Source organism: Penicillium antarcticum, assembly GCF_028974205.1.
Source record: "Penicillium antarcticum strain IBT 31339 chromosome Unknown utg000002l_segment0_segment0, whole genome shotgun sequence".
NCBI classification, from domain to species: Eukaryota; Fungi; Ascomycota; class Eurotiomycetes; order Eurotiales; family Aspergillaceae; genus Penicillium; species Penicillium antarcticum.
This window is the reverse complement of record NW_026695300.1, coordinates 184,872-203,971: the sequence shown is the minus strand read 5'-3', so window position 1 is coordinate 203,971 and position 19,100 is coordinate 184,872. Positions and strand designations below refer to the sequence as shown.

General features: G+C 50.0%; 7 protein-coding genes across 7 annotated transcripts; 3 read left to right on the top strand and 4 right to left on the bottom strand.

Moving 5' to 3' along the window:
• Nucleotides 1-947: 947 nt before the first annotated feature.
• N7508_001074 (uncharacterized protein) lies at nucleotides 948-3,116 on the top strand (the record flags this gene model as incomplete). Its single annotated transcript, XM_058459140.1, has 1 exon — nucleotides 948-3,116. One exon carries the CDS (start codon nucleotides 948-950, stop codon nucleotides 3,114-3,116), a length of 2,169 nt encoding a protein of 722 aa, XP_058322672.1.
• Nucleotides 3,117-3,511: 395 nt separating this feature from the next.
• On the bottom strand, nucleotides 3,512-3,991 carry N7508_001073 (mitochondrial 54S ribosomal protein mL60; the record flags this gene model as incomplete). The annotated part of the gene is made up of 3 exons (XM_058459139.1): nucleotides 3,512-3,564; nucleotides 3,659-3,888; nucleotides 3,951-3,991. 3 exons carry the CDS (start codon nucleotides 3,989-3,991, stop codon nucleotides 3,512-3,514), a joined length of 324 nt encoding a protein of 107 aa, XP_058322671.1.
• A 411-nt stretch (nucleotides 3,992-4,402) lies between these two features.
• On the top strand, nucleotides 4,403-5,730 carry N7508_001072 (tafazzin; the record flags this gene model as incomplete). The annotated part of the gene is made up of 3 exons (XM_058459138.1): nucleotides 4,403-4,601; nucleotides 4,690-4,861; nucleotides 4,917-5,730. 3 exons carry the CDS (start codon nucleotides 4,403-4,405, stop codon nucleotides 5,728-5,730), a joined length of 1,185 nt encoding a protein of 394 aa, XP_058322670.1.
• A 126-nt stretch (nucleotides 5,731-5,856) lies between these two features.
• N7508_001071 (uncharacterized protein) lies at nucleotides 5,857-7,566 on the top strand (the record flags this gene model as incomplete). Its single annotated transcript, XM_058459137.1, has 1 exon — nucleotides 5,857-7,566. One exon carries the CDS (start codon nucleotides 5,857-5,859, stop codon nucleotides 7,564-7,566), a length of 1,710 nt encoding a protein of 569 aa, XP_058322669.1.
• Nucleotides 7,567-7,899: 333 nt separating this feature from the next.
• dbp9 (ATP-dependent DNA/RNA helicase) lies at nucleotides 7,900-9,911 on the bottom strand (the record flags this gene model as incomplete). The annotated part of the gene is made up of 3 exons (XM_058459136.1): nucleotides 7,900-8,986; nucleotides 9,041-9,519; nucleotides 9,576-9,911. 3 exons carry the CDS (start codon nucleotides 9,909-9,911, stop codon nucleotides 7,900-7,902), a joined length of 1,902 nt encoding a protein of 633 aa, XP_058322668.1.
• A 2,603-nt stretch (nucleotides 9,912-12,514) lies between these two features.
• Nucleotides 12,515-13,684, bottom strand: N7508_001069 (uncharacterized protein; the record flags this gene model as incomplete). Its single annotated transcript, XM_058459135.1, has 1 exon — nucleotides 12,515-13,684. The coding sequence occupies one exon, from the start codon at nucleotides 13,682-13,684 to the stop codon at nucleotides 12,515-12,517; it is 1,170 nt and encodes a 389-aa protein (XP_058322667.1).
• Nucleotides 13,685-15,016: 1,332 nt separating this feature from the next.
• N7508_001068 (uncharacterized protein) lies at nucleotides 15,017-16,957 on the bottom strand (the record flags this gene model as incomplete). Its single annotated transcript, XM_058459134.1, has 1 exon — nucleotides 15,017-16,957. One exon carries the CDS (start codon nucleotides 16,955-16,957, stop codon nucleotides 15,017-15,019), a length of 1,941 nt encoding a protein of 646 aa, XP_058322666.1.
• Nucleotides 16,958-19,100: the final 2,143 nt, after the last annotated feature.

The window sequence follows — 19,100 nt, the reverse complement described above, 5'->3', positions numbered from 1 at the left end:
TTACTCACGTACACTAAAGACCATTTGGGCTTCCAACTCTACAGTCTGCTGACTTTCTACTGGCATAGTATAATTATCTATTCTTGATGTTTTAGTACTTACCTTCGCGGACTATCTTTACCATAGTTGATATTTACTGCTTACTTAGTAAGGCTTGTCTATAAAGAGTCCTGGGTTTTGGTGGGAAATGTATCAGTAGGACACATAAGGTATGTATGTTTTGCATATGACTTCATACCCTCATTCTCATGCCCAAACGATGTTTCTAAAAACCAAAAGAGAATCAGATTTAATTGTAATTGTGTATCCTGTGATAGGTTGCTCGCGGTCTTGACTAAATCCGAGGACTTGGATGCCAGTCAATGCTTATTTACACACACTCTCTATGGCAATACTATGCTAAATCAAAGGAATCAAGCCAATCCCGTTGCTTTTAGCTCTTGCTATTCCCTTGGATCGTGTAGAATTTCCTAGACAGTCCTATAATAGGAACACGGAAGGTCCAGCACTTGGGCTATATAGGCGGGCACTGCGACTTGTGTCCATTTTGTATCAAAGAGTTCCCATGCCGAAACGTTTTCATGGCGAACTTCACGATAAGTATTGGAGCGGAGGCCTCGTGCAACATAACGGAATTTGCGAACAATGTTTGAAAGCTATTAGCAACCTCACTAGACCTGAGAAGCGGAGAAGGTCACCATTTATCACTATAAGCGACAAAATTATCCCTCAAGTTAAATGTCATTGATTCCATCCACCTAGAAGGAATTAAAATGCGTTCCTTATACGTTACTGAAGCGGGAGATGGCGCGCAGGCAACTATGTGAGATGCGACTTCCTCGTGGGCGTCACAATATCACCAATTGCGACCCCGAAATACAAACAGCCGAATAACACCATTCTTTATATCTTTACTAATTACCGAAGAATAAATTCGGCATCAATAGATGGCGCCAATAGGCATTCGACAGAGCCACTCACTTGGACCGGGCATTCCTCGTCCTCCAAATCGACCACCAAATACCCCAGTTGAGGTGCACGAGTCAATCGACCCGAAGGTATTCGTCGAACTGATGGCCGGAACGGTCGGCATATTTATACTTGCGGTGTTGTTCTGGAAGCTTGGCCAGTTTATCAGACGATTCAATCAAGACAAGGTGCTGAGAGCAGGCAAATCTCCCAAGACCCGGTATGCGCGGACGTGGTATGGCTGGGTGTCCCGCCCAACGCACGAGCGAAACAAACGAGTCATTCGCGATTTCTTTCATTGGATACAGAGAATGACCGCATGGAAGTCCACAAGGACAAATTATAGCTGGGTCTGGTGGGATCCTGGTGGCAAAGAGAAACAAAGGCGCCGTCGCGAGCTGAAAGGACTTTGGTGGTTACCGCATTGGTTGAAGAGTTATGATGATTTGCCTTCAGCTGATGAGATTTGGGATCCTTGTTCACGGCCTCAGTGCCACGGGGCATTGATCGATTCCACTTCGCACCGTTCTGTCGGGCCGACTGAATCTTTGGAAAGGCAACGAGAGCAAGGTGACTTGCAGTCAATTCCACAGCTACATGTGGTGGGCAACGGTCAACTGACTATCACTCGTTCGATCACGGAAGAATTATTCAGGAACCCTCGGGGGTTTGGTGGCGCTTCTCATCACCGTCCAACGTTCAGTTTTCATGAGACCAGACCGAAACCGACTACCCGAGCATCAATTTCATTTAATTACGTCCGATCACTACCCTCGCGACATTATCGGTTTCACGAGCGCCGGGGAGAGATTCCTTGGTCACAAGGTGAAGGATTTGCAGCCATCTCATGCCAAGTTGAGTCCATTGTACACCACATAAATATGCAGTACGAGGCTGGTGGCTCAAGCGATTCCTCGATTCTGAACGAGCCATATCAACCTCATCAGGACAGGCATCCAAGAGGACACCGCGATTGGGCAGCACGGATGCAGATAGGGTCCAAAGCTGCAGCCTTGGACAACTTTCGTGATTCATCTGGTCCTCCTGGGACGCCGATGACTGAGTTGTTGACCAGCTATATTTCCGAACACAGCTCGTCTCTTCGTATTCGCCCGAAAAAACGAAAGTCAGGCCTGGGGCATCCACAGATTTCCGAAGATCAAATGTCATTCACTTCGAGGATAGTAATGGATGACCATTTTCTCTCCTTGACTGAGAAACAGACATGTACAAGGTCTATTCAATGGAACTCTGCACCTACTAGAAGCTGCCATCCCGGAAAGGATGGACAGCCGACCAGAGGCAAACTTCATGATGAATGGCTATCAGCTTGTAACCCAAACCACCCTTCATTTAGACAAGTGCGTCGTCACACAAATTCCAAAGGGAAAGGTCGACGAACCCGACACTCGACAGACCACATCCGGCTGGAATCATCAAGAGGGCCTGCCGACGAATTGAGTGACTGGGAGGTCAGATTGATGGAGAAACTAGACCGAAAACTGGTATGGGTCTTCAATGAATTCAGCCCTGGGCAGAAACCGTACCACTTTGCAATGCTTGCCAACCACTGGTTAAACAGAGAAACCTGGATCGTGTACGATCCTATATCAAGAGTCAACAATGATGCACGCCGGGAGTGGGGAGACCCTCGCTTCAACGTTCCATACCCGAACCCAATTCTGAGTCCTCGACCTAAGTACCCCAGGATCATTAAGAAACGAGCACATACCCCTCGGATCGAGTCCTGGCGTGCGGCGGTCAACAGGCAGCGGAAGGTGTCCGGCATTCGAGATGCTATTCGCACTGTTGAACTTTTTGAAGCGTCGGCGGAGGAACCGCCCGATGGTCATATTGATACAGCTTGTTGGGCTTTGCCAAAACCCCCTCAAGGTTTTGAAATGTCCACTGCACAGAAAAATGCTTGGTACGAGGGAGGTGCAGGATGGCAGGAGAAGCTTGAAGATTGGCAGCAAGTTCGCTGGGGATATCGTCTTCGCAAGGGCATCTATGAAGGCCGTGTCAATCGGGGTAAAGTGAGAGAGGTGGCGGCGCAAGTCAGCAAATACTATCGCGGTGCATCGGGCAAGTTGATGCCCAGATACCATTCCAGCAAACGAAGAGCTTCAAACCGTCAAGTCGCATAACGAAACTATCCTGCTTGTACTGTGCATTTTCTTTGTTCCTTTCAGTCCCTTATTCGTCCTTTTACCTGAGATATCACTCGACATATCCATCACTTCATGGCTGTGCCATACGCTCACTACCCTTTCGCCTTCTCCATCTCTATCATTAGCAATCCCGGAGTACCCGGAGTACCAGGCAGAAGAAAGTATATCGATATGCAATTGAATTGAAAGCCCGATCTAAGCGCTGGGGTAATAATGGAACATTGTAAGCCACCATCCTCTTCAGAGTGGCCGCGCAGCAATTCACAAAAGCCAAAACTCCGGTAGTCCATATGTTGTTTTCGCTCCGAGTCCCGTTCAAGATCGAGCGTCGGATGTATTGTATAGTACATGTGCGAGGAGCAAATAATCCCTTAGAAACCAGGAGGGTTCACACGTTGGCTGACACGAGTCCACTTGGGCAGCTCTGGAGAAAAGGAGAACTGTCAGCTCATCTGATAAAACCACACAATGACAACGTCCGATTGTCATTGCCATCGAGTATAGGGCGAGAAACATACTGTGAATGCTCTTCCGGTAGCTCTTCTCCTTCTTATCGAACAGAGTGTACTTGTCCTTTGGCAGCATCTCCTCTTCGCGCGGCATCTCCGCGTACCATCGCTCCACAGCCTTGGAGCTCTGTCCGTTGCGCGAAAGTGCGGCGCTGACGGTGTCGACGACCCGGTCCACGGAGCGCAGGCGCTTGCGCTGCCGGGCCTTCTGGGGCGAGGAGAGACGCCACGGGGTCTTCCTGTACTCGGGGAAAATTGTTAGCTTGGGGCCACTTTCAGGGTTCATGCATATCACACGCACCAGAGAAGACCGCCGAATAATGCCTGGGTTGACTTGAACATAGTGGTTTGTTGGTGTTGAGATGCCGGGAGAAAATCGTGCGCTGAGTCGGGACTGCAATTGGTCCGTGCGCCCGATGTATACATGACGGAGAGTGTGTTTTGAGGGCTGAGCAAAGCAAATGAGGATGATTAGGGGTGGTTTTGATTACATTGGGCAATTGAATTGCCTTAGTCCATAAATACCGCTTCATTTATAGAAGTATTGTAATGCTGGACCGCTGATTTGCTCTGAACTTCCCCAACCAAAATCATGTGATCCCGACAGTGGATTTCCAGGGACGCGACAACATTTTCTTTTCTCTCTCGACGCAAGCGATTCTTCTGTTCGTGGAGACGCCTCTCCCCCAAGTTGTCGGTGGCTTGAAGGAAGTTGAATTGTCTATGGATGGTTTATAGCACCTAACATCCACCATGGACTCCAGCGCAACAGCAGATTCCCCGTCCCTCCCTTGGAGGGCTTTCTCCAACACAACAATGTGGGGAGTAGCGGGTCTCTGTCGTGGATTTTTATCTGTCCTCTGTAATGCAGAGTGTCATGGAAAGGAAGCTTTCACAGAGTTGTTGGACTCACGACGTGAAATGTCGGAACGGTCTAGAGGATTGATTACAGGTACGTCAGAGACAGCCTAACGGGACTCAGAAGATGTTTAGTGCAATGCTAATGAAGCTATTTTGATTTTAGTCTCAAATCATGTTAGCGTGTACGTTCATGCAACTCCCCTCGAGACAATCTATACACAGACTTCGAAGATGGCTGACTTTGCGCCGGGATACCAGAATGGATGATCCATTGATTTGGGGCATATTGCCTATGCGATTCTGGAACAAGCGGTGGTCATTTGGAAGCTACGATATTTGCTACCAGACCAGGTATTATCGGCCCGTTTCGGTCATCAATGGCTTTGCTGACCAGAAACAAACATAGACCACTCTCGCTATTCTTCACTATGGGCAAGGTCTTGCCTACCCATCGTCTCGCCCACTCTCCATTCGGTGGGCTAGGACAACCTGCCATCACCGAGGCCGTTCGATTGTTATCCAAGGGTCCATTCCCTCTTGACCACCACCGCGCTGTCCCCGAACGCCAACATTGGAGCAGGGACAATGTCTGCGTTGATCCCTTTTCTGATCTCTCGATTGCGTACACCACTGATGGCCAGGATGCGCACTCGGCACCTTCCGCTTATTCTTGCAACTCCCACTCGTGGGTACACATTTTCCCCGAGGGCAAGATTCACCAGTCACCAAGAAAGACAATGCGCTATTTCAAGTGGGGTATTGCACGCCTTATTCTAGAGCCCAAGGAATGTCCGGACGTGGTTCCGATGTGGATTGAGGGCTTCGACGATGTCATGCACGAGAGCCGAGAGTTCCCACGATTCTTGCCTCGACCTGGAAAGCGGGTCAGTGTTACTTTCGGATCCAAGGTGGACATCAATGAAGTCTTCGGAGATATGAGATCGCGTTGGGACAAGTTAAAAGCCAAAATTGAAAAGAGCAATCCTGAGTCCCGCGACTTGCCAGTGGGTGTCTTGAGCGAGGAGTTGTTGAACAACAAAGAAGCAGTTGAGCTGCGCAAAGAGGTCACCTTGAAGGTGCGAAACCTCGTCTTGGATGTTCGCCGGTCTCGTGGATTCTCCGACGAGGACCCCAAGGAAGGCCTGGTCGACACGTGGTTGGAGGAGGGCCCCAAGCGTGAGGGCCACATGAAGGACGATTCCTGGGTTCGAGATATCTGAGCCATTGTATAAACCGTGTAAAATATGTATAGAAATACAGCGATCAGCTTAGCTTTATTTACTTGGGGGCGATAAGCGATAAGTGGAGCGGGGAGCCTGAACTTCACTTCACCTCCGCAACCTCTCATGCCCAAAAAGCACCAGCGGTTCCATACCAAGCCAGCTAGTCCTGCCCACCATAGTCTTGGTTCTTCGTCTCGCCATGACAAGCCCGGGGCGTCTGTGGCTGCAGAGTCAGTCAATGATCTGATCAGCCATCTGCGGCTGACACAGACACGAAATTCATCTGAAGATGGCGGACCCCGGCCACGTCCCTCTCAACGCTCCTTAGTTTCACCTCGTTCGGTCCACCCATCGCTCAGGAACCTTCTTGAGCTTCCGGAAACCCCACCTCCGCGACCTCGCCCTGGTGCCCAGCGCACTGCTATCGGTACTCGCCCGCGACGGACCGCCGGACCTCCGCCGCCTGAGAGCTGGCTTGCCGGCAATACGGACGGCTCAAATGGGATAGACCAGCACCGATTTGCTGACATGGCGGGTGATTCTAAGCGAGTGGTTCACCGGCTAAAGCGGTTGCCCGGGGTCGCGTTCCCGGACCAGAGGGATCTGCTGCACATGGTGCTCAAGTCTATGGCCTTGAACTGGCTTTGGCATTTGGAGTATGACGGCCCATTTCTTTCTCAGCTTCCTGGTCGTATCAAGACATTGCTGCTGAGCTATGTCGCTGTATATGGCAGAGGCCTGCAGTTGAAAGGACGCATGAAAGGTCTAAAGCCGCTTCTTCTCACCGAGGATGACTATTTCCAAGACGATGAGCATGGAGATGATTCAAATGCGAGTACTATTCTTGCCAGTGATGCTGCTATCTCACGCTTGGACCTGGGAAATGCGCTAGGACACTGGATGACATTCAAGCAACTGACTAGCGAGCTGTTTACCTCAACCAAGCCGAATCTGGAGCGAGAAGGAGTGGTTCCAGGTTCATGGGATGAAGAGATCGATCAAGATAAAAGAGAGCTTATTTCCCCAGATTCAGTTTCAACCTCGTCTGTTCCCAAAAGTATGACCCAGGGTCTTCGTTTCACCAGTCTCCGCTACTTGTCACTTGCTCATCCACAACCTGCTTCCGCAAGCTGGAACTCACTTCTAAATCTCCTCAATCGTCTTTCAACTCTCACTCACCTCTCACTCGCTCACTGGCCCACTCCAACTCGCACCCCGGGCGCTGCCACTGCCCGCATACGCCACCCATTACATCACTCCTTGACTTTCAGTTACAGCGGCACAGACAACTATGCCGCCATGGAAAATAACTGGGCTGAAGCAGCCACCATCCTCCGTCAACTCTCACGGTCTACCTACTGCCTAAAATGGCTCGACCTCGAAGGCTGCGCCGAATGGTTACCAGCTTTGAAATGGGTCGGCAAAGACCCAGACGGCCACCCGTATCCACTCGGGGCCTCAGGGCCAGAGTGGAATGGGTCGTGGAGGGATGTGGAATGGATCAATGTGGGCCCTGGCTGGGTACCTGATCTGAGTGATGATTCGGAATCTCTGGAGCCGCAGTCACTAGCTATGTCTATTAGCCCGCCTGATGACGCTGATGATTATGATTCTGCTTCACGACATGAGGAGCGACTTGTCAATTTTCGTCGTGAGAATGAGCTCAAGCTTTACAGGGATTCTGTTCAGACTTCATTGGAGGTGCGCACGCATGTGCGGCAGATCAGAAAGGAGGGTCGTGGGAAATGGCCTCAGGTTTCTTTTGGGCTAGAGGATGTTGATTCAGAGACGGTGAAGACATTACTTGGACGGGAAATTTCGGTTGTTCTTTGAGTAATTTACGAATTACGGGGGCTAGATATGTTCTCTCATACCACATTGTATCTACTGGTATGATCAAACTCTATCGCTTTGTGACCACATGAATTGCATCTAGAATTCCAAAGTCAATACCAATAACTATCTTTACTTTGTGCATGCGCCTAGTCAGCTCTAAGCGGCGATGACCAGCTTTATACTGTCGCAATCGCAACACGAAGCACGAAATAAAGGGTGAAGATAGAAATATACTGCATATAGGCATTAAGACAAAAATCCACATTGAAACTATCCCGATTCATGTCTGACTGTACAAATGGTATCACCTCATAAGATCGAAGATCCAAACTACTTGCGCCTGTTAAACGTCTTGAGAGGATCAACCTTTCCACCAGCCTTACCCTTTCCACGAGCACGGTTGCGATCTCTCGCCTTACGAATGCGATTTTGCTTGGTAGACGAGAATCCAACATACCCAGCATTCTCCTTGGAGATTCCCTTGCGACCCTTGGCAGGCATCAGGTAGTCAGGAACATGCTTCAGATGGGCCTGGACACGCGCAGCACGCAGCTCGCCGTCGTGGCGCAGCTGGCGTAGTTCGTCGGGGTTATCTTCGAAGTGGCGCTTCAGCTTCTCGCTCTTGATCAGTTCCTGGCGGATCTCACGACCTCGTGCTTCTTGCACGGCCAGACGGGTCACGGCGCGCAAGGCGTCGGTCATACGGTAGCGGAAGGCGTCGACTTGTGTCATCTCGAAGTGGTAGGGCTTGACTTCATGACCGAGCTTTGTTTGCCGCTTGATGATCTTTGCCAGCATGGTTTCGTCGTGCTTTGTGCTTGGGATTGAGGTTGGGCGGTGCTTGCCATGTTGCTCGGCTGGCACCACGAAGGAGAGGGCCATGCCCGCTTTTCCAGCGCGGCCGGTACGTCCGATGCGGTGTGTGTATGATTTGGAGCTGGTGGGGAGGTCGAAGTTGAGGACGCAGGCAACGTTCTGGAAGTCGACACCGCGCGCAATGCTGTAGTCCTTTTCTTTGCCGGTCATCTTGCGGCGCTTCTGGGTCTGACCCTTCTTTTCGCTCTTATCTTCGGTAGCCTCTTCGTCGTCGCTGTCTCCCATTTCTTCCTTTGCATCCTCTTGTTCTTCTGTCTCCTTAACTTCGCGCTTCTTTGACTTGGTTGTTCCGAAAACTTCTTGTTCGTCGGCAGCCACGATAATATCGTAGACACCCTTGTTGAACTCTTCAACGACATGAATCCGTGAGTTGATGGGCAATTCTGAGTTGAGGACACAGCTCTTCAGGCCAAATTGTTCGAGGAAAAGCTTCACGCGGTAGCAACGATCCACATCTTGGACGAAAATGATGACCTTGCCCTTGATCAGCTGCAACTTGAAGATAACGTAGGTCAGAAGGAATTTCTCGTCTTCGGCGCACCTGTTCAAGACCAATTAGTACCTGGTAAAATGATAGCTGATCAGAAGAACCTACTTGACGACGAATTGACTAACACCAGCACCCTTCTCCTCCTTCTCCTCAAGCTTGAGGATAACCGGGTTCCGACAGTACAGGTCCTTCAATGTGTCAACCTCGGAAGTGAGAGTAGCACTCATCAGGAATGTCTGTGCGCCGCGAGGAATGGCCTTCGAGAGCGCATTAATTTCCTCATCGTAGCCGTATGAGAGAACCAAGTCTGCCTCGTCAATAACAAGATGGGTGATTTTATCAAGTGCCAAGGCGGAGTTGTTGACATTGCTGTCAACTCGAGTCGGTGTCGACACAACGATATCGGGGAAATCGGCTAGCAGAGAACGCTGCACTTCGTCGGACACCTTTTGTGTCAAGTTGACTGAACGGATATCCTTGCCACAGAATGCGGCGAAACTCATAATCACTTTTTGGACCTGTTCTGCAAGTTCGCGGGTTGGAACGAGGATCAGAGCAGTTGTGGCTTTCAACGAGGGGACGGCCTGTTGAATTATATCAGCAAGTAGTAGCGCCAATCACTGGGGAAAGATAGACGAACAGTCTTCTGCTGGAGAATGGCCTGCAGGATCGGAAGGACATAGGCGGCAGTTTTACCAGAGCCGGTTTTGGCGCGAGCTTCTTCAATCAGCATTTGTACACATGAAAGCATGTTGCTAAACCTACCGAGAATATCCTTTCCTTCCAGCGCAAGGGGAATAGCCTTGGACTGTACAAGAGTGGGCTTGGTGAACTTTTCTTTGATCAGAGCCTGGCGCAGTCGAGGATCGAGATTGAGGGCTTCAAAGTCAAGGTCTTTGCTGTCAGCCCCGGTGGCCTCCGGGGAGGGAATATCGTTAGCATCCAGCTTGCGCTTCATCTTGGTTGTGCTTTGCATTATTTTCTTGAATCTTGAGGAGATCGAAACTTTTTGGGAAATTTTGTCGGGCGGTGAAAACAGCGGGCGGTGAGGGGAATCAAAGTAAGAAAGATGATATAAGCAAGAATGCCTCAGGCGGAGTATCCACTTTATCCATAAGGCTTCAATTGTGGCCTGATTGAGGTATAGTAGAGCGCTTTCCTTTCCACCCACTTTCAAATATATGAATCAGATCAAGCCATACCCTTATTGATATTCTATACTATCTGCAAGCAGCTATGAAATCAAACACGCGAACCACAGATGGATATGCACCTCTTACGTTCCATACATATTTGTAGGATATTGCTTGGCAATTAGGGGTACTTCTTCATCGAATTATTGGGATTTAATGTTTGCTAGTCTTAATGAGACCACCAAGATATCCTAAGCCTAAGAGATCTAAGAGGACTCAGGTTTCAAAGTGATATTCAAACGAAAAGAAAACCAGTAAAGGGACAAAGCGCAGCTCCCTGCGGGACATGAGGCACAATATGGCGATGACTGGCCACTGTGTGATCTCATCTGACGCTAGCAGAACAGTACTATTGCAGCGTTTGGTTCTCTGTGTCAATATCAGACTCATGTCTCCATGGTAAAGCGATTATGTGACAATTGTTACATTGTCAATCTATCACGCTGAGGTAGGAGATCTTCACTAGCGCGGTGATCATGTTTACTGACTGTGCAGGAAATAGTCTCCTGCCATCTCGCCCCTCACAAGACGCAAGCATTGGGCCACAGTAGGTTTCATCGCTTTCGACCTAACAAACATGACTTTTCCTGTGGCGGGACAGTGTCTCTGGATCAATCACACTGTCACTGATCTTACTGCTTTGTTTACTTCAACGCATCCGTTACCATCAGCGCTCAGATAACACACTAGCTGTCCTACACCAGAGATTCAGACTGGCTGATTCTTGCTTTGGTGGGCATGTGATGCACAGATTATTATCCTACCATAGGTGCTGCCAAGGGGCCTTTGTTGGAATTCATTCGGGATTGCTTTGGTGCATTTTGTTCCAGAGTGATCCTGCTGCAAGTATACCCACTATTTTCTCATTTACCTTATCCCTCGCCACCATCTGTGAAGCGATTATAGAACATAATGTTGGCTTAGACATCGAATGGTACAATACAGTGCTAGAAACCTGCGGCTTGATTCCAGACTTCCAGTCATTCGTCACCGGTGACATGTCACGGATAGAGAACAACGGAATGAACCTCTCTGGTGGACAAAAACATCGTATAGTACGGTCTTTTTCGCTTTCGTTTTGGAATTTGCTTTGTGATGTGTTGCTGGCAAAATCATCTCAGACTCTGGCCCGAGCAGTCTACTCAAAGTACAGAATGCTCGTTCTAGATGAACGGAAAATCAGGTGTCTAGGGCAAACAAAGGGCCTTTTCCAGGCTTTCAGCGGCTCATATCAGGACTGAATACTAGTATCAAAAACTCTTGTCATGCGGCTCAGTCCAACTAACTAGCGCATGGATTCTCCAAATAGGCCATAGAGGTATATGCATAGCGCCTATGAAATGAAGCGAAGTTGAGTTGTTGTCAAGCGCTCACTCGCAGATGCAACCACCACATGATTGTAAATGCTCAGTGACAATGAGGCGAGAGCATGTCGGTGGCTGAGTGAGTACGTATTGCCTCAATGTTTGCCTCACTCTTCATTCCAAGGCAACCAACCGCACGATTGAAACCCAGAGCGCGGAAGCTTATGCATTACAGGACAGCGACAAATAGGATGGAAACTCGAATCCCTCATCAATGGTCTCCTTCTTTATTCGGACTTCTGCCAAGCTAGATGAGCAAACATCTCATTGCACTCCCCTGCGCAAGCACCAATACCTACTAATACCAATGTGGCAAAACTGGTGGCGGACATCCTCAGCGCACATCAGAATTTTTCTGCCAGGCGCTTTTCAGCCCGGATATGAGGCCCATGCTTCGTCATAGACGTGTTGAGGATGCGATCTGCGTGTTGTCATTCGGAACAAGCTGTGCCTTATCAGTACTGAAAACGTGCAACGCGATTTCGCCATTACCAAACGAGACAATGGATGATCTGGAGACCGCAACAGCTTCGTACTTTATTCTCGGAAACAAATACCACAGACCAGAAGATAAGTCAGAACAGCAGGAATACAGCCTCTAAGAGCGTTTTCAAAAGCTACAGCGGCGTTCTACACAGCCGGGAGACTTCGGAGTTTGAAAATCCAATCTTCATATAAGAGAGCTAGCCAGCTCAAAATGCTACACGAACTATTTTGAGAGCTGTAGACATTTCTACAGTACACTTTAGTTGTCGTGCTGGGGTATCCAAAAGGGTAATGTAGAAAGACCATGCGCTGAGAAGTAATCCATTCTCATCGTAACCTAGTTCATTATGTACATGACCCAAACAATTTCCCATACATGTCCATTCCAATCCGTTAATAGATGAGCAATACAATTGCCTTGAAAAAAAGAAGACGCTATTCCCATAATCCATAAAGTCCATCCGAGGTTCATATCTTAATCAGAGCCCGTTATCACGGGTATTGCGTACAGAAAAAGAAATCAATCATGCAAGAGCTCATGAGTACTGAGTCTCGCCTTCGCTGTCACTCAGACTGTCACGGCGACGACTGCGGCCGTCACGACGGTAGCCCTTTGTTAACCCGGGAATGGGGTGCTTGTAACTCTTTGTACCAGAGTCCTCGGTGTCGACATTGGAATACTGGTATTCAGAGCGAGAGCCTGCAGATGAGAAATCCAGAGGCTCGGTGAAATGGCCTGGGGGGTGAGGTTGGGAGCGGCGGTCATGCTTTCGCGGGCTGCTGGTGCGAGATGAAGGAGCGGGGGGTGGTCCAGCCTGACTGTGACGGTCACGACGGCGATTGTGACGGCGGGCAGATGGTTCCCGGACACGACGCTCTTCAGTCGTATGGCTGATGACATCCTCGCTGCCCTGTGTGAATGAGAATCCGGAGGGATCGCGGCGTTGACGGCGGGGCTGGTCGTAAGCAAAGTCATGGGCTTGGCTCATTTCACTCTGTTGGTAGGATGTTGGCGGCGCGGAAGTGTCATAGTCGCTGCCGTTGTAGGTTCCGTCGGCCTCACGGTTCATGCCACCAATGCGAGCGGGCTTTTCTTCACGGTATGCGCGCACATCAGCGTCCTCGGCACCCTCCCACTGTTCGTGCTTGTTGCGGCGAAGAAGCTTCTCCTTTGCGGTTTCTCTAAAACGCTTACGTCGGGGTTTCTCTTCGGTAACTGTTGTCGCTGTGTCGGTGTAGGTTTCATTGGTGAAAGAGTATCCGTCGTCAGTGTAACCCTTGCCAACAATACTTCCACCGCCGAGCTTGGTACTCTTTGTTGCATTACTGAGTGTCTTTCCGTCGGGTCCTTTCCGTCGAAGCACAGTGGACTTGTAGTCATCCCAATCGCCCTTTCGCCACACAAATCCACCGTTTTTGGCCCAGAAGAAGAACCAAATTGCGCCTAGGACGAATAGTGCGCCGATGATAGCGAACAAAGCCATCAGACCTTGCATCTTGATGCTGTGTGGGTCAACAGTGCCCGCTCCACGGATTGGAGCTTGGGTTGTTGTCGAGTCGGCACGAGCAGCGAGGGGATGAGTCATGATATTGAGAGAGGGTGAGGTGTCGATGGTGTCCTCATTGCTGCCGTCTCGAATGTAGAGGTCGGCAGCTCCCACAGCAGGAATGCCGGAGAATTCCCGTTTCTCTGGAACTGGAGCCATGGTGGGAAATCAGAGTAGTCGAGAGCGCGTGGCTCAAGACGAGACTCTCTGGATAGCGGTCAGTATGCATTAAATCCTGGCAAGGGAATTACGAGCTTACATTGAAGCAAGTGATCAGCACCAGATCTAGATAACGATCCCTGACACTGGAATGTGGAATGTGGAATATGGGCCAAGTGCAGAATGTCTACTCGGGTGTCAGTGAAATCTTGAAGATGCAAAGATGGGAAAATACCAAACCAGATGTATTCCAGCGCAACCTGAAACTGGACGTAATTGAGGAGGTTGGAGGTGGCTGGGGATTGTGTTTACTTGACGCGTTGTCACGGGCAACTCGCTTACGTCACCCCACACGGGCCCGCTCGATCTATAAAGCGTCGATCATATTGATTCACTTTATTTCACTTTATTATGGAGATTATGTATCATTTATCTCAAATCTCAAATCTCAAATCTCAAATCTCAAATCACAGAGGGCCACCCGCTCGAAACAAGCCTCTGTAAAAAGCCATCCCTGATCGAATCCTGAGATCGCACCCAGACAGCAAGCGGGGTATCAAAACCAATTCAAAGGCAATGTAAGATCAAAGACAATGCTAAAGAGAAAGCCAACGCAAAATTGCAATAAACCGAATCAATAGAAACAAAGTCCCAAATAAAACTACGAGGCCCAGTCAAGCACAGCCAGATACAATCAAAAAACACGAAATAGAACGTAGATATGGCCAAAGAAAAAGATGACCTGGTGTTGAGACATGACAAGTAAACAGATATGGGTATAATCTCTCTCCGCGACTTGGAGTCGCGAACAAAGTAAGGAGAAAGACACAAACCCAATAAGAAGAAAGGCTATAAACGAACGCTGACAAAAAGGAGACATCAGGAAGTGAAGCACATCAGACTTGTCATCGCAGGTCATCAGAATCGTACAATCATATCGCCATACCGGAGACACATCATCAAGTCGTTCGTGCCCAACGTTTTGCCCAAAGACACACAAAAATAGACAGCAGCTGTAAATGAAATCACATACAAGTCCTCCCAGTTTGACGAGACCGCCTGGCAGCTCTGGACCGTTCGAGGAGTCCAGCCTGTTACCTGGCAGCCTCGCTGTAGGTAATTACCCTTTGATTTTTTTTGTCCAACCGCAGCACCCAAACCCGAAGAAACGCAAACATATGCAAAGCGATGGAACTTTTGACAAACGAAACAGGCCAGCCCACTCAACCAATGGCTATGCAGGCACATACAAAACAAAATCCTAACAAGGAGATCCAACCAAAAGAGAAACGTGAGAAAAAATTTGAATAAATCCACCAAGTGAAACCCAGATTAGTGATAGCGAGTACTGCCGTAGGTAGACTGGCTAGAGCGGCGAAGTGCACGCTCCGAACGGGCCTCTCCTCGATTTCGTCGCATCGACTCGTCCGGGTCCCGGCGGCTGGAACCGCCCGTATAGTCAGAGTTAGATCCAGTCAAGTACTGCTTGGATCGAGGCCCACCAGCGATGTTCAATCGCAAGGCGTTGCGGGCCTCTCCAGCACGAATGTTGATGGATTGCCCTGCAATCGTTTCTTGGTTAAATTCCATCTTGACTCCATTCACCATGAGGGTCATGTTCTTGTCTTCTTCTGTCTTTGAGCCAGTGCCGCTGCCACGGCTGCTGTTGGACCGGCTTTTCTGACTGCCACTCTCACTCCCGTGGCGATTGGTGGTTGCCTTAGGGAGTATGGCCTCTGCGGAGAGAGGCACGCTGGCAGTCGAGTTTCGGCCGGACCGTGCTGCTTGGTAATTCTCGATTTCACGCTCACGATCTTCTAGGTTGTCACTCGCGTTGCTGGGTGGCTCATCGTTGTAGTAGTAGGTTGGCTGCCGCCGCCTAGAGCTTGCCACCGCCACCTGGGCCCCACGTCGATCATCCTGGTAGGACGTAGATCGTCTGTGGCTGCTCCGTAAGCTGTTCGCTCTCTCTGGCAGGGCAGCCTCCCTTGATATCCGACGATGAGACCGATCCGACACCACAGGCAGCTCCGCTTCAAGATCTCCCATGTCAAATCTGTCCAGGCTTCGGTCTATGCCCCGGTCCATACCTCTGGACGGACGACGCTGCGAAGGCACCGCAGTGGTGGTTTGGGACTTGCGTGCCTCAGGTCGCCTCGCCTGATGAATCTGTGGGGGAGCCTTGGCCTTTGGGTTGGGCATTGGAGGGGGTGGTGGTGGTGGCATGCGGTAGAAGTCCTCGTCCGGGTCTTGTCTGTGCGCTGCTGCGGCACGGCCATAGGCCTCTCGTGAGGTATAACGCTCCAAAGGACGCTCCATGGGCTCGTCGTCGTACCATGGTGAGTAGGCGCCTGAGTCCACTGGAGGTGGGTGTCCATAGATCGACGAGGATCGACGCGGGCGGGACTCCCGGGGCCGGGACTCAGATCGCTCTCGGTATTCCGATGGAGGAGCATACTCTGATGGAGCGTAGAAGGAACCTCCGTATGGAGAGGAGGAGTATTGGTTGTGCATGTAGGCCGAGCCAGATGGCGGAGGGCCTCCATGGTAGTCATAGGCGTGGATGGGCGCCTGACTGTAGATTGGTGATGCCATTCCCGACCCCATTGCCGGTGGCATCCCGTGGAAACTCATGGGTCGACCGTTGGAATGGTAGGTGTGGTAGGTGTGCGAGCGACTAGGTCGACTCGGGTGATTGACGTGAATGTTCTCAATGACACCGGCAGGATATCGGGCACTCTGTTGTGGGTATTCTGGAACTGGGGGACGCTGAGGTATATAGAAGGGGGCTTCGACGGGACGGCGATCGGACTGATAATGGGTCTGAGGAGGGTCGTAGTAGGGGTCGTTATAATAGTGGGCATGAGAGGCTTCACGTCGACGAGACTTGGACGACGACCTTGGCACGTGAGCATGATGGGCGCCCGAATAGGCACCAACCATTGTCTCGTCGCGCGTCGGTCTGACTCGTTCCTCCTTGCGTTCTCTGCGGGTTGACGACTTCCTGGTGAGGTCGCCCCGTTTGGACTCCCTAAGAGGGGGACTTTGTCCGCCTGATGGGCCGGATTGGGTGCTGTTGGCAGTGGCAGCGGTGCGACTAGAATAACCTGAGTCACTTGCGCCGTCGATCAGCGGCTCTGGGAATAGATCCGACCTGGCTATTTTGGCAGCAGAGTTGGCTGTAGCATTGGCAGTCATGCGAGTGTTAGGTCGAGTGGCATGGGATTCTTCGTCATAATCTTCGACGAAGGCCGGCCGGGCCTTAGTGGCCATAATGTGGGCTGCGGGTTTCCTAAGAAAAAAAAAAAGAAGAAAACAGGGTTAGTCCCGTTTTCCACGACGTGTGTGGCTCCCTTGATGTTCAACGTACAGCAAGCCACTGCTGCCCACTTAAGACGATGAGTCAGAATGCAGTCTTTTTTTCCCCCTCAACCCCGATTGACGGAGTTCCTTTCTTCCTCCCAAGCCAAGTAAGCGGACCTGCCGATCGCAGCGGGCGATGGCAGGCGACGGAGTCTGTCAGCGAGCGGAGGTAGCGTAGTACTTTCCAGATCGCAATGTCTCCATCGAAAGAGGTGGGATGTTAGGCAACAGTTGGCAAACCGGTCGGGCAAGCGTTGGGTCGTGGGGCATAGAAGAAAGAGAAAAAAAAAAGGAAAAGAGGAAAAAAAAGACAAAAGAACCTCTCTGGCAGACGATGAGTGGTGGAGCTGCTGCAGGAGTGAGGTTGGGTTGAGAATTTTGGGATGCTCTGCCTGACGGTCTTAGAACCCAGTGGGGGAGAGTGGAGTCGATGGGCAGCGATAAAAGTGAGGGGTGATAACACCAGTAGAGAGAGGACAGAAGGGAGAGGAAGAGAAGAAAGAGGAAAGACAGAGAGGTGACAGAGAAAGAGAGAGAGGGAAGAGAGCGGCAGAAAATAAAAAAGAATAGTCCAAAGCCAAAAAGAGAGAGGTTTCACGAAGAGGCTCTCGGGTGCCCAACTTGAAAAAAAAAAAGAAAGTGGGGAGTCAAAGACTTTATTTCTTATTTATTACTAGACACTACGTGTAGACACTCACACTATATACACTACTGTATCCAAATATACTTCTGTTTACTTTTATTTCTTTTTAACCTCGGGACCCGCCAGGATCCCTGGTTCTCATCAATGTTTCCATGGTTTGCTAGTTCTTTATATTGTGTTCCTTCCCTTTGTGATCTTCCGTTCTGCGTCTCCGTTCCTTCCCTATTTTCTCATCATATCCCTACCAACGCCCAATGTCGGCCCAATGATCGCCTCCCTATACAAGACTCTATTATTTCCCTCTGTTTTCTGTTTCTGTTTCTGTCATGTTTTCTTTTCTTTTTTTATCTTGTCTTTTTCACCTCTCTACTCTGTACATGTACAATGACAATGTATTCGGTACACACAAAGTCGGTGGGGATGGATCCCTGCAACCCACACTGTACAGCTAAGTGTACACTAAGTAGCGAAGCCTGCCAGAATTGCCACTGGAGTGGAGTGTGAGTCAAGATGTAATTTCCACTCCCATAGACGTCAAACGGCAGAACGGAAGAGAGGGAGGGACTGAGCACTGCATGACATTCGCTGTTGTCGGGTCCGTCGCCCATGTGGCAGGTTATCTTTGGATGTTGTCTTTTCTCCGCCTGCACGCTCATTCGTGAGTCATACAGAAGGGAGACTGTGTGTGCATTATGGCCAAAGTCCTACGCTCCTGGTCACTGGTACTGGTACAGCTATCCAAGTACTTCTGAATGGATCATGCTACTAGATAGCCGGAGCCTTTACTTTTTTTTTTTTTTGCGCGGACAAATCTGGCTAGCTCGGGATGACATGCAGCACGGACAGTCAATCATTTCCATCTTGGTGGATTCCTTCATATCCCTTGCGTCGTTTGATCCCAAGGTTCTGTTAACCCTCCCCGCACGTGTGGAAGAGATGTAGACGTGACAATGTAATGCCGTGATTTTGACCATTCCGATGACACCCAAAATACCATTTACCCAGGGTAAAACCAGGTGAATGGCTGGCAAGTCGGAGATGACGCCAAAACGAGTGAGGCTTAAAACCAATGGAAACGAGCTCCGCCCCAAGTATATCTCGGGATCTCCATGCGGCTCCAGAACTAAAACCCCTTTGCTCTGGGACACTTTTCAGTACATTTGACACATTTGACGGGGTCGATTATAAGCGATCCTAGCATTGGGGCCGATGTATCAGGGACATGCCGTGCGTGCCGGAGCATATCTAAATTCGAATCGCAGAGCACCTTCAGCTAATAAGCTTCGGTCGCATATCAAGGATCACGCTCCTCGTGACAACAAGAACAATCATTATTGATCGATTGTGTCTCCTCCCTCGGGAAGAGAAGAGTAGGTCAAGGAGCCCCCTTGCTTCGTGGTTCTGCAAGAT